Source organism: Cibotium barometz, chromosome 58, assembly GCF_041138505.1.
Source record: "Cibotium barometz isolate CiBa-2024 chromosome 58, ASM4113850v1, whole genome shotgun sequence".
Classification (NCBI taxonomy): domain Eukaryota; kingdom Viridiplantae; phylum Streptophyta; class Polypodiopsida; order Cyatheales; family Cibotiaceae; genus Cibotium; species Cibotium barometz.
In genome coordinates, this window is record NC_141103.1 from 10334509 (window position 1) to 10350409 (window position 15901).

The following is a 15901-nucleotide window of genomic DNA, read 5'->3' on the forward strand; positions in this document are numbered from 1 at the left end:
ACTCTAATTACCAAGATTAAAAGTTCATTAGTTGCCAAGGAACATGCTACTTTTGGTCACAAGAAGTCCTCGAAAAAACCTTACCGTTGGTGTCTTTTTCATTTTATAACTAATTTGGAAGAAAATCTGTCACATATATCATATCACACCGTAAAGGGGAAATGGGAAGTCATCTTGTCTCATCCAATTCAGAATCAATTATTGTGATATGATATGTGGACATACGCAAGTCTAGAGAGAGAGAGAGAGAGGGGAATCGGGATGTACGTGCGGTCTTGTCGCCACTTCAAAGTTCAAACTTGTGAAGGCCAGAAGCGAGTGGCTGTATGAGTGGGTAGGTGGGGTTTTTTTCTTCCAATCAAATATCGCCGTCGCCCTGCCGCATTAGTAAATCTGTTGTCATGCCCTAACTGAGTATCGTACAATCTTTACAGTACGACTCTTAGGGCTTCTCGGTCGGCACGGCCTGTTTTGTGCTGGGAGGGCTTTCTGTCGTGCTTGAGCGCCATAGCGTGGAGAAACGAATTTTGAAGATTGCTACCAGGGGTAAGAAAGAGCTTCGCTGCTACGTCTGTGTCTGTTTTTTGCAGGAAACGTGTGCTTCGCTGTTGTGTATAATATCTAAGGCAAAACCTGCGGCCTGTGGAGAGAAGGCCGTGTTTTTCTTCTTCGTCTTCATCTTCATTCTCTCTCTCTCTCTCTCTCCCCATGCGGAGAGCCGGCTTTTTGAAGCTTTCTGTTGCGTTTTGCACTCGACTCACAAATAAAGATCTTTGGGTGTTTTGTCGTGTTTTCTCCAGCCGGCGAGGATGGTGCGTCGCAAGATCAAGATCAAGAAGATCGAGAACGCAACCACGCGGCAGGTGACCTTCTCGAAGCGTCGAGGGGGATTGATGAAGAAGGCCCATGATCTCTCCGTTCTGTGTGATGCCGAGGTCGCCGTCATCATCTTCTCCGGCAAAGGGAAGCTGTTCCAATTTGCTAGCCCCAGGTAGGTGCATAAGATCTTGTATTCGTTTTTGGGACTGCTCTAGACTATTGACCTTGGCTCTCTGCAAACTTGGGTGTCGATTCTACGGCCCTAATCAACTCCGGCTAATTTTCTTCCTTCGTAAGATGTGCGAAATCTTGACCCAGTCTACGCCCACCGGCATGATTTACCGTGGAACTCACGCGGAGCTGCAGTCTGGGCTTAGCCCAGAACCACACGAAACAACAGTCTCTACACAGTCTTGGTCAAACAAGAACCTAACTACCATTGTTGCCGTTAGAGAAGAGCAATCGAGGCCTCCGGAGAATCGACCCCATCATTTTTCTTGTCCTTAAAAAGAAGACCAAACAAGGTCTCTGAAAGAAGCGAGCTTCTTGAAGATGAGCAAAGATCTCTGCTCATCTTCGAGGCCTTTGGCTGCAGCTAAACACAGTATTGCACCATGCGGCCGCGGGCTATGCCGGTGACCCAACTCCACCACATACGGGCCTCGTTCCTAATTTAGGTTTATCGCTGCTTCTTTTACTTGACAATCATGCTTGGGTTTTGCCAGTTCTCCTTTCAAAAATCTACACATCAATTTTGTTTTGGGGGGAACACGTTATCCAATGTTTTTTTAGGCCAATCACTCTTTTCCAATCTTAGCCGTGGAAAACACAATAAAGAACGTTTTTTTTAAAAACCCTGAGATCCAAAAAGCAGTGTTGAAGTTAAGCTTATACCAAAAAGTAGTGTTCAAGTAACAAGCAACCGTTGTGTGCCTTGGGGCTTGACTATTTAGTTTTTAACTCTGTTTATATCTTCTTCATTTTCATGGCTTGATTATGCATCCAACCGATGTTGCTTTAAAACATGGAAAATAATCTTCACCTTCACGGCTTGCTTGTAGTAGCTTGTAGTGTACATCCAACAAATGTTGCTACAAAACATGGGAAGCAAGGAGTTCCATAGTCCTTAATCTTCCTATCGCTTTTGCAACTAGGGTTTCATTACTAGCAACATGATATGGGTTATTCGTCTGTCAGAATGCGTAGCGGAAGACTAACGCATGTAGGAGACGCATCACCATCGAGCTCCACGAACACCCCCAACAGGCACTGTAGTATCCCTCCACCACCGGGCTCCCATCTCCCGGTGAGCTTCCTCCCAAAACACCGGCCGGAGGAGATGATTATGTGACAAGGTGCCACTGTAGCCTATATATGGCTCTTCAACTTCCCATGCTTCCACTTATGGGATAATCCAAGGCACCTTCTAGCCATGGATCACAAGCTCAAAATTACCAACCTTCCAACACCCTCCCTCGATTCGCTTTCCTGGCTCTGATACCATGTCAAAATGCACAGCGGAAGACTAACGCACGTAGGAGACGCATCACCATCGAGCTCCATGAACACCCCCAATGAGCACTGCAACATCCCTCCACTGGGCTCCCATCTCTCGGTGAGCTGCCTCCCAAAACAACGACCGGAGGAGATGATTATGACAAGGTACCACTCTAGCCTATATATGGCTCTTCAACTTCCCATGCTTCCACTTATAGGATAATCCAAGGCACCTTCTAGCCATAGATCACAAGCTCGAAATCGCCAACCTTCCTACATCGTCTTGTCAGCATGATATGGGTTATTCGTCTTGTTTGCAAGTGGAGCTCAAAATGTTACTTTCACCACGATTTGTGGCTTTTGTGTTTCTCCTTATTAAGCGTTGACATTGCATTCATTAGGGACAGTTCGGTTACCCTATAATGAGTGTTTGTTTCTTTTTTTTTCCCCCTTTTTTTCCCCCCACTTCCTTACATAGTTCCACATGGGAATTTCACCTAGCTACATGCACACCCCTATAAGTGCAACACTTCATTCGGATACCCTCACACTAATACTAACCCCACACACCCCCGAGTACCACAAGGTGGTACCACTCTTCTCCAAGTATTGGCCTTGTAGTGTAACGATTATATAAGACTTGCGTACAAGGGAGTAACACCCTTCCAAATATTGGCCCTGTAGTGTAACGATTATATTAGACTCGCATTGAGTGCTTGTCTCTTGAATTCTTGACCTCTTTGAGAGTCTTAATTTTTTTCCATTGAAGAAGAAGCTCAATTTTGACCAACAATTTCGTTGGTCTACATAGTTTTCACATTGACAATGTAGTTTTGTTTTCATGTGTATTATATTTTGTGAACAATGTAGATGCGTCAATGTTATTATATTTCGTAGAAAGCATGGTGATACCAATGTGTTAGTGGTAGTCACATTATTGTGATGATTTAAGTGGCAACTAATACTAATGTAAGGGCACACTCACACCCAACTCCTACAATGGGTATTCACACCCAACTCCTACAATGGGTACATCATCTTACAAGAAGGGATACCATGTTTTCAAATACTAGAAGGGGCACCACATTTTCAAATATTTTGAACTCAAAATATGGGATGAGCTAGAGGACAAGTTGAGTAGCACGGCTCAATGGAAGTGAACACTTTGTGCCGCTTCCAAAACAACCGTATGAAGAATGATATTATGCAAAAAGAAGACCAAATCTAGACTGCATTGGTGTGTTGGAAAACGTATTTGGGTGTCACATAGGTGTGGATAAGCAAGCTGTTGTTTGCTTTAGGAGAATAGTGTGATTATGATTCGCACCCTTCTCCTTCTCACTATTTTTTATTATTCAATCTTTCTAGGGTCTACATGAAGCATGTATATGAAGGTGGATACATTTGTACATAAGTGGTAGCCGAAGTACCTATAAAAGTATGCGGCGTTAATTACTCAATTCAAAGAGATTGCGGGAAAAAGAGAGAGAAAAGATAGGGAGATTTGCACAATACGTGGTCCTTATTGCTACAAGAGAATCAAGTACAAGAGACGGATAAATCTACCCTAGATCAGGAGCCCTCACTTGGGGGAATGATAAAAAGAGGGATCGCGGACTTTTATTCTCATGAGTGGACTTCTTGCCCCAAGTCTCTTAGTGTCAAGTTGGCTCATGTCCATGGTGCCTTTAAATGCATTTTAGGCTTCCTTTAACATTGCTAGTAACCTTAGGACTTCATGTTGACATCCAGAGACCTATTTGAGTGACTTTGAGTGCTACTAGATACTTGATAGAAACCTAATAAGTAGGACTTGAACATAAGCCTTGACACTAACTTTACCCTATGACCCAGATGAGATGCTTGGTTATATGTATTGGACAAAGACTTACAATATGCATAGTGCCCTTCTAATGTCCTTAGTGTGCATAATGTTGGGCATCCACTATTGGGCACTGACGACGTTAGTGGGGATGTCGTAGTATCTAGTCCATACTATGCATAATGGAGTTGATAGTTATATAGTCTTGTGGGTTGACTACCATGAGTATATAACATGCACGTTCCTAAAAGGTGAACTTGGGCATGTTCTTGGATTTATCTAGGTATATAATTCAACCATATTAGCGGACATGCAGATTTCACATCTAGGTATATAATTCAACCATATTAGCGGACATGCAGATTTCACATTGTGAAGTTTTCATCCGAGTTGTGGCTAGTTGATATTATGCTTATTCTTTCTATCTTTAGCGGCGCATTTGCCCTATGAACTACTTATTTGCCATACTAATTCTTTCTATTTGCTACTTCCCTAAGTGCTAGGCTTCATTATGGTGGCTGAGTTTGCCCTGCATCTCTGGAGGTTTGACAAAAACTCAGTATGAAGGGCTTTGTGTGAATATATGCTCTTATGTGTGTGTGTGTGTGTGGAGTGCGTGTGTGAGAGCATATCTTGATACAGAGCTCTACACCCACTATTGGGCACTGATAACGTTAGTGGGGACGTCATAGTATCTAGTCCATACTATGCATAATGGAGTTGATAGTTATATAGTCTTGTGGGTTGACTACCATGAGTATATAACATGCACGTTTCTAAAAGGTGAATTAGGGCATGCTCCTAGATTCATCTAGGTATATAACTCAGCCAAATTAGCAGACACGTAGATTTCACATTGTGAAGTTTTTGTCCAAGTTGTGGCCAGTTGATATTGTGCTTATTCTTTCTATCTTAGTGGTGCATTTGCCCTATCTTATTTGCTATACTAATTCTTTCTATTTGCTACTTCCCTTAGTGCTAGGCTTCATTATGGCTGAGTCTGCCCTGCATCTTCAGAGGTTTGACAGAAACTCAGTACAAAGGGCTTTGTGGGAATATGTGTTCTTATGTGTGTGTGTGTGTGTGGATTGCGTGTGTGAGAGCATATCTTGATACAGAGTTCTACACCCACTATTGGGCACTGATGACGTTAGTGGGGATGTCGTAGTATCTAGTCCATACTATGCATAATGGAGTTGATAGTTATATAGTCTTGTGGGTTGACTACCATGAGTATATAACATGCACGTTCCTAAAAGGTGAATTTCGGCATGTTCTTGGATTCATCTAGGTATATATATATATATATATATATATATATATATAAATAATGTACACATGGTAGCCTTGTATAGCCAGGATGCATGTGACATCCCATCCTGTTTATCTTGATGGGAGTTGCTTTCCATTAGGAATTTTTTGGACCCAAAAAGGGCCTCCTAAGAATTCCTAATTTTAAGAGATTAGAGCTTAAAAAGCTGGGCTTAAGGGAGACAAAGGCTATGATGACCCTGACCCCTATTTTTTGCCTTGCCACATCAGCCATACCCCCCTAGTTTCACTTTTTAAAGGGAATGTTCTCATACTCTCTCTCTTACTTTTTGAATTTTTTATCTTCACTCTCTACAAATTAAATCTTTCTTGTCAGTTTGAAATCTCCTTTCTCATTATCTCCCACCATATCTCCCTTCCACATCAGCAAAACATTCTCATATTTAGGTGGATCCCAAAAAGTGATTTTTTTTTACTTTTTTACATTTTGAGGTGGAAAAAACACCACCCAACCAATATGTATGAATTTTTTATCTTCACTCTCTACAAATTGAATCTTTCTTGTCAGTTTGAAATCTCCTTTCTCATTAACTTCCACCATATCTTCCTTCCAGATCACCAAAACATTCTCGTATTTAGGTGGGTCCCAAAAAGTGAAATTTTTTTATTTTTTATTTTTTTACATTTTGAGGTGGAAAAAACACCACCCAACCAATATGTATGATGAAAAAAAAAATTTTCCTGCAAAAAACTTGTAATTCAAGGGTCACGTCAGAAGCCTGTCAGGAGCTAGTACATCCATAACTAACTGTCAGGTCCCCACAACCCCATAAACATAACTAACTGTCAGAACCACTACATCCATGAGATCCCGAAACTGTGGGGACCCCAAAAATTATTATTTTTTAAATTTTCTCATAAATATAATTTATTGATGAAACTCCATGTTAGTATATTTGTATATCAAAAATATCATTTTCTACTTAAAAAAATGGATTTGTGTTTAACTTCCAACAGCAAAGTTTTAACAGTCTCTCTCACTCACTCTCTCTCTCTCTCTCTCTCTCTCTCTCTCTCTCTCTCTCTCTCTCTCTCTCTTCCCCCCCCCCTCTGAGGATCTCTCTGCTTTAGCTTCTTCCTCTGCTTAGCTATGGAGCCTTTGCAAGTTGTGTGTGTAGTCCCTTGTGAAGCTAGAAAACGGAAGGTTGATTTACACATTTGTATTCCTGAAGAGTATGGCAGCTCTAAAAAAACCCATCCTACTGATGCACAATATTTCCAAGCTCGTAGGATAGCTAAGGAGAAAAATGTAGGATCTTTGGGTTGATGGGCATCTCTATCCAATTGGCCCTCCATTAAAAGAGCAAACCCTCCTTTTCCCATGATTTATCATCTTTTATACAATTTGTTGGTGAAGGAGAGCTTGGCTTGGTGGTGAAGGAGAGCTTGGCTTGTTAGGATACTACAAAAGATTGACTACAAGTGGAGCTTGGCAAACCCATATTCTCCATTCTCAATTGCAAGCATCACAATAAATCAAGAAATCAAGTTTTATCAGAGGAACGTTGAGTTGCTAATAAGAAGAGCCCTTTTCGCTCACACAGTGAAGGAGATTCTCCAAACGATATAGAACAGAGTTCCGTGTGTAGGGCATTGTCCTTGAAGCATTGCAAGAAGCCTCCGAGGCTTACCTTGTTGGGCTTTTTGAAGACACCAACTCCTGCAATACATACAAAGAGGATTACCATATCTACCAAGGACATGCAACTAGCTCGGTGCATTCGAGGTGAGCGAGACACGATCTAGAGATCTTAGATGTTAACCTTCTTTTTGAAGTAACTCTTCTGTTTTAAATCCCCCTTTATAACAAGCCTATCTGGCTTTCATTTGTAACCTTCTGATAATTAAAATTTTAAGTTTCTCTTACAATGTCTTAGTGTCATCATGTTTTTTTAACATGGAGTGTCTATCATGTGGTGCCAATTTGTCACCCAAGGCATCGAAATGCTTCTGGAGGATTGAGGAAGATGTGCTAGAACAGTGTGAATTTGACCTCTGCAACAGCGATGTAGGCTCAGAATTCGCACTGTTCTAGCACTTCTCCCCTAGCCACTTAGGATCATTTATGATGCATTTATAATGAAGTTGAGCACACTAATTATGAGAAACAGTAGTTTACAAGATAAAAACACCTTTAATCATGTGTGAAAATACAGTGTTTATCATCCAATGTATCAAAATTGCTCCTAGAGGACTGCAACGGTGCTGTAGGCTCAAAATTCACACTGTTCTGGCACTGCTCCCCTAGCCACACTCAGGATCATTTTTAATGCATTTATAATGAAGTTGAGTACACTAATTGTGAGAAACAATAGTTTATAAGATAAAAACAGCTTTAATCATGTGTAAAATTACAAAATTTATCATCCAATGCACCAGAATTACTCCTGGAGGACTGGGAAAGCTATGCCAAAAAAGTACGAATTTAGGCTCTGCAACGGTGCTGCAGGCTCAAAATTCGCACTGTTCTGGCACCACTCCACTAGCCACTCAGGATCATTTCTGATATCCTCCTTGAGAGGGGGTTGATTGTTATCATTGTGGTCTATGTTGATGACCTCATCTTTATAGATTCTTATTTTGTATGGATCCGTTCTGTTATGTATGCTTTGGAGACAGAGTTTGAGATGACGGATCTTGGCCTCTTGTATTATTTTCTTAACTTTGAGATTTGGCAGACCTCGAAGGGCATTTTCTTCTCTCAGCAGAAGTACACCCAGGATATTCTCAACAGATTTCAGATGCCTAGGTGCAAACCAGTATCTTCTCCTATGGATATTGGTGAGAAGCTTTCTTCACTTGATACTTATCCAGGGACTGATCAGGGATAGTATCAGGTTCTCGTCGGTTGTTTGGTAAGGTTAACCTACTCCTGATTGGACATATGCTTCGCAGTCAGTTTATTGAGTTTCTTCTCATCCAAACCCCGTCAGCAGCATTGGCGGTGTGCTCTCAGCGTTCTTCGGTACTTGCGTGGCACCCTGGATTTTGGCATCTTTTATGGCCAAGGGCGCACTCTTGTTGGATGTTCTTGCTGGAGATCCAGATACATGGCGTTCGACCACTGGTTGTGTTTTTTCACTTGGGTTTGGAGCCATTTCTTGGAGCAGTAAAAATCAGCCTACTGTGGCACTTTCCTCTACCGAGGCAGAGTACCGTGCAATTTGTTATGCTGCATGTGAGGCGATATGGTTGCGGAGATTATTGGAGGAGCTCGACTGTCCTCCTATCGGATCTACTCTTCTTTGGTGTGACAATTAGAGTTGCATCGCCCCATCGCCCCATCGCCAAGAACCCTGTGTTTCATGCCCGTACGAAACACATTGAGATTCAATATCACTATGTTCATGAATGGGTTCTTGCTGGAGATTTGCATTTGGAGTATTGTCCTTCCACGGAGAATGCTGCAGATTTGTTCACCAAGCCGGTTTCTCAGGCTTCCTTGGCTCCTCATCTTCGGATTCTCAGAGTTTGTTCCAGCATCTGGTGCTGAGAGGGGGTGTTAGCACCTTCATCCCCAGATTCTGCTCTTTTATGGTGCCCATTTGGTCCCCTTTTGCATGGCCCTTGCTTGTGGCATGGCCACCCCTTTTTTACTATTTTTCTAGAATTTTTTCCAGCCATTCTGGCATTTACCAGTCCGCCATGTCCATTAGCTCCAGTCGGCCTGTTTATCAGCTCCAGTCGGCTAGTATTCCCTCACTATAAATAGTGGGTGCTGGCCCCTCTTTTCTCATTCAGTCTTGTACATATTTTGCTCCCTCACTCATGAGACTATATGTGTCTCTTGCTTGGGACTGTTTTGCTTCAGTATATTCAGCATAGTTCTCTCCATCTCTCTCTCTCTCTCTCTTGCACTCTCTGTTCAACACATTCTAGTGCCACTCTGCTTCCGCTCTGTGCAGTCTTTCATTGGCATAGAGCATTGTTGCAGGCAGTGTCATGCGGTAAAGAGCATTGGGCGTTACTGACGAGAGGCATAGGTGCAGAGATTGGTGTTGGATGGACAACAAGGTCGAATGGATTGTCCAGTTCTAAGGATCTAAGTGCTACTAGCCAAATGATGTGTGCATGAAGAGTGGTTCAATGCAAACCGACAACTTTACAAGGATCTTCTTGCAAGGTGATTTGGGTTTAGACACAAAGTGATTTACTTTTAGACTCTTTAAATTTTGAGCTTTTAAACTTTCTCGATAATCTACTTGCAAATAATCCCACCTGTACAAACTCTACCCTCCGATTGGAGTGCTCTACCCAATCAATGGGGCCAAAATAAACCATAAAAAGAGGATTTAGAGATTTACCGGACAAACCTGTTTGTCCATGTTGATGGTCACGGACCACCAGTGGTTCACCTAAGGTTGTGTTTGATGGATTGTTGTCTTTGAGGTGGGCTTGGAGGGATAGTCGTGGGTTGGCAGTCGTGGGGTCACGCGTTGTGTTGGAGGGTATTGATGGGAAAACTTTCCCACTTCCGCTACGTCGTCGTCTCTTCTTCGGCTTCTTTTCTGGTTGCCTCCATTCTCGAGCTTTTTGTCGGCTTTAATTGGGTTGCCAGTTTTTTTGGGTGCTAGTTGCGTCTTTGCTTTCTTAATCGGCCTTCTTTCTTCACTGAGTTCGTGGCCTCGGGTGCTTGTTCATTTGCCGCTGGGTACTGCCTTGCCGGCTACTACTTGCTATGCCGCTTTATTTACTTACAGCAGTCTTCTGTGCTTGCAGCCTTTCTCCCCTTTGGCCGTTGCGCTTGACCTCCTGATTTTTTTCCGTCTTGTCGGGCTTGTTCTTTGTTTCTCCGCTTTCCGTTTGCTTGCTTGGTTGTGCACCTTGCGAGTGCTTTGCTTAGGTGGGCTTTTCTAACATCTTGGCCTCTTTTTTGGGCTGTCTTTCTTCATGTTGAACCCGACTTCGTTGGTGTTGGATTTCGGCCGTCACTCGTTGGGTATTCAGTGTGTCTGTGGGTAGGATCCAGTATGTCTGTGGGCTTTTCTGGGTGTGGGTTGCTATGAATAATAAGAAGTAAACAATGAAAATAATGCCATGCCCTACCCCCTCTCTGCATCCTGGGTATATCTATCTAGGGCACACCTGCGGGCATTGAGGGTAAACAAGGTGATGGCGGCAGCATTGGATGCGTGCGGGTTCTGGACGTTCAAGGGAGCAATGGGCGGCAGGAGTTTGGAGCTGTGGCCTGTGACGTGGAGGCACAGATCCAGGCTCAAATGCCTACGTGGCAGCCTGCACCTGTCCACCTCGCCCACAGCCTGCCCTCAATCCGTGGTCGCCACACATGGCCCTTTTTTACCTTTTTATCATTGGGCTAGACTAGGTCCACGTGGGCAGCCAGTCTGGTGGTATGGGACACTAGGGCACACTATGGACCTCAGGCTCGGGGGAAGTGAGTGTATGTCCGAGAGAAGAGTTGATAGGTACAATCTATTTCGGTTACGAATCTCCGGTTCGCTTTTGTAACCCTAGAGAAGAGTTGATAGGTCCGGTGGTTCAATGCGGGCTTTTGTAACCCTCTGCTTGATGGTTCTTTAATCCTTGAACTTGGTCATGAAGTGATACTTCTTGTGACCAATGCCATGTTTGAAATGGTGCGAGACCAATTCTTCCACTTATTATGATTAATATTTGGTCTAGTGAATTTTATCATTAATTAGTGCCCGCTCTCTCTCTCATTGATTCAAAGTAATTTAAAGAATATTTTTAGCGTGATCGTCCAAATCAGCCACAAACGTTGGCGAATGCTCTCTGTCTCCATCGATTCAAGATAATTTTAAAAAATATTTACAGTGTGATCGTCCAAATCACAGACGTCGTCTCTCTCTCTCTCTCTCTCTCTCTCTTCAAACTGCAGACATCATCTTTGTCTTAATTCAAACTACAGAGATCGTCTCTCTCTGGATGCACCTTTTTTTAAAATAAAAATGAACATTTCTGATTCGCCATCTCCAAACTACTAGCGAGGCAGATTGAGCCAGTCAGGAAAAAGCCTTTTTATAGAGTGTTGCAGAGAGAGAGTGTTGCAGAGAGAGGTGCTTGCTCCTCTCTCTCTCTCTGTACATCCTCCTCATGTCCTCCTTTCGGAGAGAGAAAGACGAGCCTTTTTATAGAGTGTTGCAGAGAGAGGTGCTTGCTCCTCTCTCTCTCTCTGTACATCCTCCTCATGTCCTCCTTTCGGAGAGAGAAAGACGAGCCTCCTCCTCCTCTACGGCTCCTCCACCACCTGCTCGTGTCTGGAGAGAGAAAGATGAAAGAGAGGCAAGCTTTTATAGCCTCCATCCAAACTTTCGAGAATCTAGAGCCTTTCAAAGAAATCCTCACCACCTTCACCCCCCTAAGGTTGCTCTTGCACAAGAAAAATAAACCTTATAATACCACCCCCTAAGGTTCCTCTTGCGCAACTAATTAATTAATGTGTTTTGAAAATTTGGCACCCATATTAGTAAAACTTAAGCAAATCGAGGATGTCTTCATCTACTAGTCCTATATAATGCTTCAGCAGCTAACTACACGAGGTGCATTGTCTATTAACTCACTGGTAGTCGAAACTGCGTAGTGACATCATTGATTTTCTTTATAATTGGGAAAGAACCAAGAAAAGGAGTCATTCAAGGACTCACTCATGTTGTTGGCTTCGAGAACCTTAGAAATGGTCCTCCCCGTCAATGAGTGAAAAGATATCCTAAAAACCAACCTTGTCAAGTGGCTTACAATGGATAATAAGAAAAGGAGTCATTCAAAATTGTTTATACTACTGAAAAAAATTAACCCCACTTACCTTAGTGGATGAAGAAAAAGATTCTTTCTTGTTTATACTAATGATAAAAATTATCCCCACTACCTTATGGTCACTCAGATATAACTCTCGAGGATGTGAGAATCTAATATGAAAAGATTATTGATTATGTATCTTTGTTTGATCATCCCTCTATAGGTGAAGTGCCCTTGTCGGCTATAATACTATAGCAAAGTCATGGAAAATAGTGCTACTCATGATAGTCAAGCAAGTCATATTCCTATTGCCTACACTAGTAAGGAGGGTCATAACATAATCCAAAACAATGTCTTGAAAAGCATCCCTTCTTTATTGCCATGGGGTACCTTAATCTCTTGGCAAATCAAACAATGGGCAACATATGTCAAGACATCCTTGTACATTGCTGGCTAATATTGCTCAAGTTTCTCCAATGTCATGTGGAGAAGTGCATTCCTGTGAGACTTAACTACACAAAGGTGATATTTGTGTAAGATCCAACCATCATGCACTATAAAAGGTGATCTTTGTATAAGATCCGCTCATCATGCACTATAAAAGGTGATCTTTGTATAAGATCCGCTCATCATGCACTATAAAATGACATGGTTAGTCTCAAGCTTGTGTGCCCATAATGTAGTTCTTTTGCATATCATGACTAAGAAGCCTCTCAAGGTCAATTAAGATGGAGTAAATTATAAAATTAAAAGTAGTAACTTCTTTTCTGCTAAGACTATATATGTACTGTTTTTGTACACCATGAAGAATAACCCTCTCAAGTTTAAGTCAAGTGGAGTAAATCATAAAATCAAAGAAGTAACTCCTATTCTTCTAACATCATCTATAACTCGGTTAGACTTTTTCATATTATTGTTAATCGTCACACAAACCACTATGAAAAACTAATACTATAAGCCTAGTGGTCACTCAATTGTGATTTGAAGCCACTTAAGTGCTTGTTGGCAATACAAACCGTGAATTTACACCTATATAAACAATGTCTTCAGGTTTAAATTTTTATTAGGAGTTCATTGTAATAATAAACGGAGTAATTTCTTTTTGTCGAGCTCAATTTAATGGCCATCTTTTTACACAATGCCAAGAGCACAATCAATGTCATCTATGATAACAAAACCAAGACATCCCAAGAGGCTAGATATGGCTATATCAACTTCTCTAGTTTGGAGTTCAATTTTACCTAGATAGAGTAACTAAGGTGGTAGAAAAACTTGCATGGGGCTTCCTAGCTTGTAAAATGTGATGATCCTTCGAACATTCTACGCATAGGTGGGGAGATAAGTCATCTAGTAGGAACACCTTTTGTAATTTGGCAAATAATGCTTCATACTTTTTTGAAGTACTAGCCTTATCCATGTTAGACTGGATGTAAATGACAACATATTTAGCATTCTTTCTAATATGTCATTTACTTGAATTCCATGGTGACATGTTTAAGGATCGGTGTGAATACATCAATTTATGTTTGTGGAAGAGTCAAGAAGGTATTACCACAAAAAGCAACTTTGAGAAGCCTGCACGTAAGAGCACCAATCTTTTGTGACCACACTCCAAGGAAAAGGTCATTGGTGAGACCTTATACTTCTTGGAAAAAAAAAAATCCCCTCATGGGAGGATTTCTATGTTTCTAAAAAGCAAGCAAGGCTTTAGCCTTTTTTCTTTTGTGAAAAAAATAAATCTTTTATGTGAATTTTTAAAGAATAAAATGACCGTGCGAATGTTGGCTTGGCTCAGGTAAGGCCGGGTATACACTTAGAAGAAAAAAGCAAAAGCTTTTCAAAAGCTACTGATGAAAAAACAAAGTCCTCTATTATCTTCAATGTCCACGCTTCTTCTTTTACAAGCGTGATTCTCTTCTCTCTTTCACAAATAGTGTTGGTTAGGGTTTGCTGTAGACTAACGTGGGTGAAGCTTCTTCATGTCGACTCTTTTGTAGAGAGAGAAAAGAGAGGGTGGTGGAGAGAGAGTAATGATAGAGACAATATTACATGACTCAATTATGTTTATTGATGTGATATCAAACTCCACCAAGTATAGTCATCTGTTATCTTCAATGTCCATGCTTCTTCTTTTACAAGCATGATTCTCTTCTCTCCTTTACAAATAGTGTTGGTTCTTCAATGTCCATGCTTCTTCTTTTACAAGCATGATTCTCTTCTCTCCTTTACAAATAGTGTTGGTTCTTCAATGTCCATGCTTCTTCTTTTACAAGCATGATTCTCTTCTCTCCTTTACAAATGGTGTTGGTTAGGGTTTGCTGTAGACTAAGGTGGGTGAAGCTTCTTCACATCGATTGTGTGTAGAGTGTGACGGTCCCAAATCTAGTCATACCTTAATCATACAACTTAATCTTAGCAAACATTGAATCTCACTTAATCGTGCTATTTATACAATGAAAACAATCCTCTCAAATATCAAAATAATCATGCATGCCATATCCAAGATTCTTATCACATAAGAAAAGAATCATAGAATCTCAAACAAACATTCATATAATATAAATCTCTATCAATTAAAGCATATCATCTCAATCAATCACCATGTATGTGTCTATCTCAAAGATTCTATCATCATCACCATGCTCAACAACATGCATTAGTCATAATGACCAAAATGTTAGACATCATCTCCTTCTTACAGGCTTCCTGTTTGGTGTCCTATTTTAGCCTCTAGGGCTGACCATGTTAGCTAGAGGGACTGGTCACCCCTCATATATATTTTCCCATATTATTCCCCATTTTATGGAGTCTTGGTCATTTTTCTCTAGTCGTGGAGGACCTTTTCCCTAGTCGGCTGCCTTCATATGGACATATATATAGCTGGCTTGCCTCCCTCATTCTTCACTACTTGCTTAGCATTGTTTGCTGCAGTCCCTCACATACGAGGTCTTCTCCCCTTTTGCTCAGGACATGTATTCTTGGATGATGATATTGAGAGCAGGTTCTCACCTATGTTTTCTCTTCATCTCTCTCTCTCACTCTCTCCTGTGTTTCCACTTTTCCTTCTTCCGTTGCACATTCTATCATGGTATTAGAGCGCTGTTGAAGAACAATGTTGGATGCTCCCTCCTCTCCCTCCTGTAGGTTGCTGCTGGTCACTTGCCTCTTTTAGGCGCTTATCCATTGCAGCCCATGGTCATCTATAGCCGGTTTGGCCTCCTAAGACTCCCCCCTCACCTGTTTTGTACTTTGTTTTTAGGGAGCTGCACCTAGAGTGCTGCATTTTTCTATAGGTGGTTATCTACAGCAATTTTGCAGCAAGTCCAGTATTCAGCAACATCTACCCCCTATAGTGTTGGCCGCCTATTCTGTGCAAGACAACAGAGCCTACATGGTGTGTTTTTTCTCCTACAGGTTTTCTGTCGACTTGCTAATTTGAGACTTGGGTGTACCTATTTCTTATGCGTTTCCAGATTCATGCCTTTCTACTGCCTGGAATACCTCTGCATTTTCAGATTTGTAGCCATGGTTGCTGCATTTTTCTGAACTGATCTTGCGGTAGATGTCCCTTCATCTGGGCTTCATTTGTTGGACCCGAAGGTAACTTCTCTTCAGCATTTTTTCTTATAGGAGGTGTGGATACTAATTGGCCTGAATTTTCAAGTTTGTGGCCCTTGTTTGGCTGTGTTTTCTTCTCCAGTGGACTCAGATCAC

The 15901-nt window shown here is 41.6% G+C and overlaps 1 protein-coding gene across 1 annotated transcript in view; it reads left to right on the forward strand.

The window, feature by feature from the left end:
* Positions 1-346: 346 nt before the first annotated feature.
* LOC147605886 (MADS-box transcription factor 23-like) overlaps positions 347-15901 on the forward strand; it is a 100851-nt gene continuing 85296 nt past the window's right edge. The window contains exons 1-2 of the mRNA XM_086792606.1: positions 347-546; positions 801-991. Of these exons, the coding sequence (XP_086648732.1) occupies positions 810-991 (182 nt within the window). The 5' untranslated portion in view covers positions 347-546; positions 801-809. The remainder of the gene's footprint in view (positions 547-800; positions 992-15901) is intronic.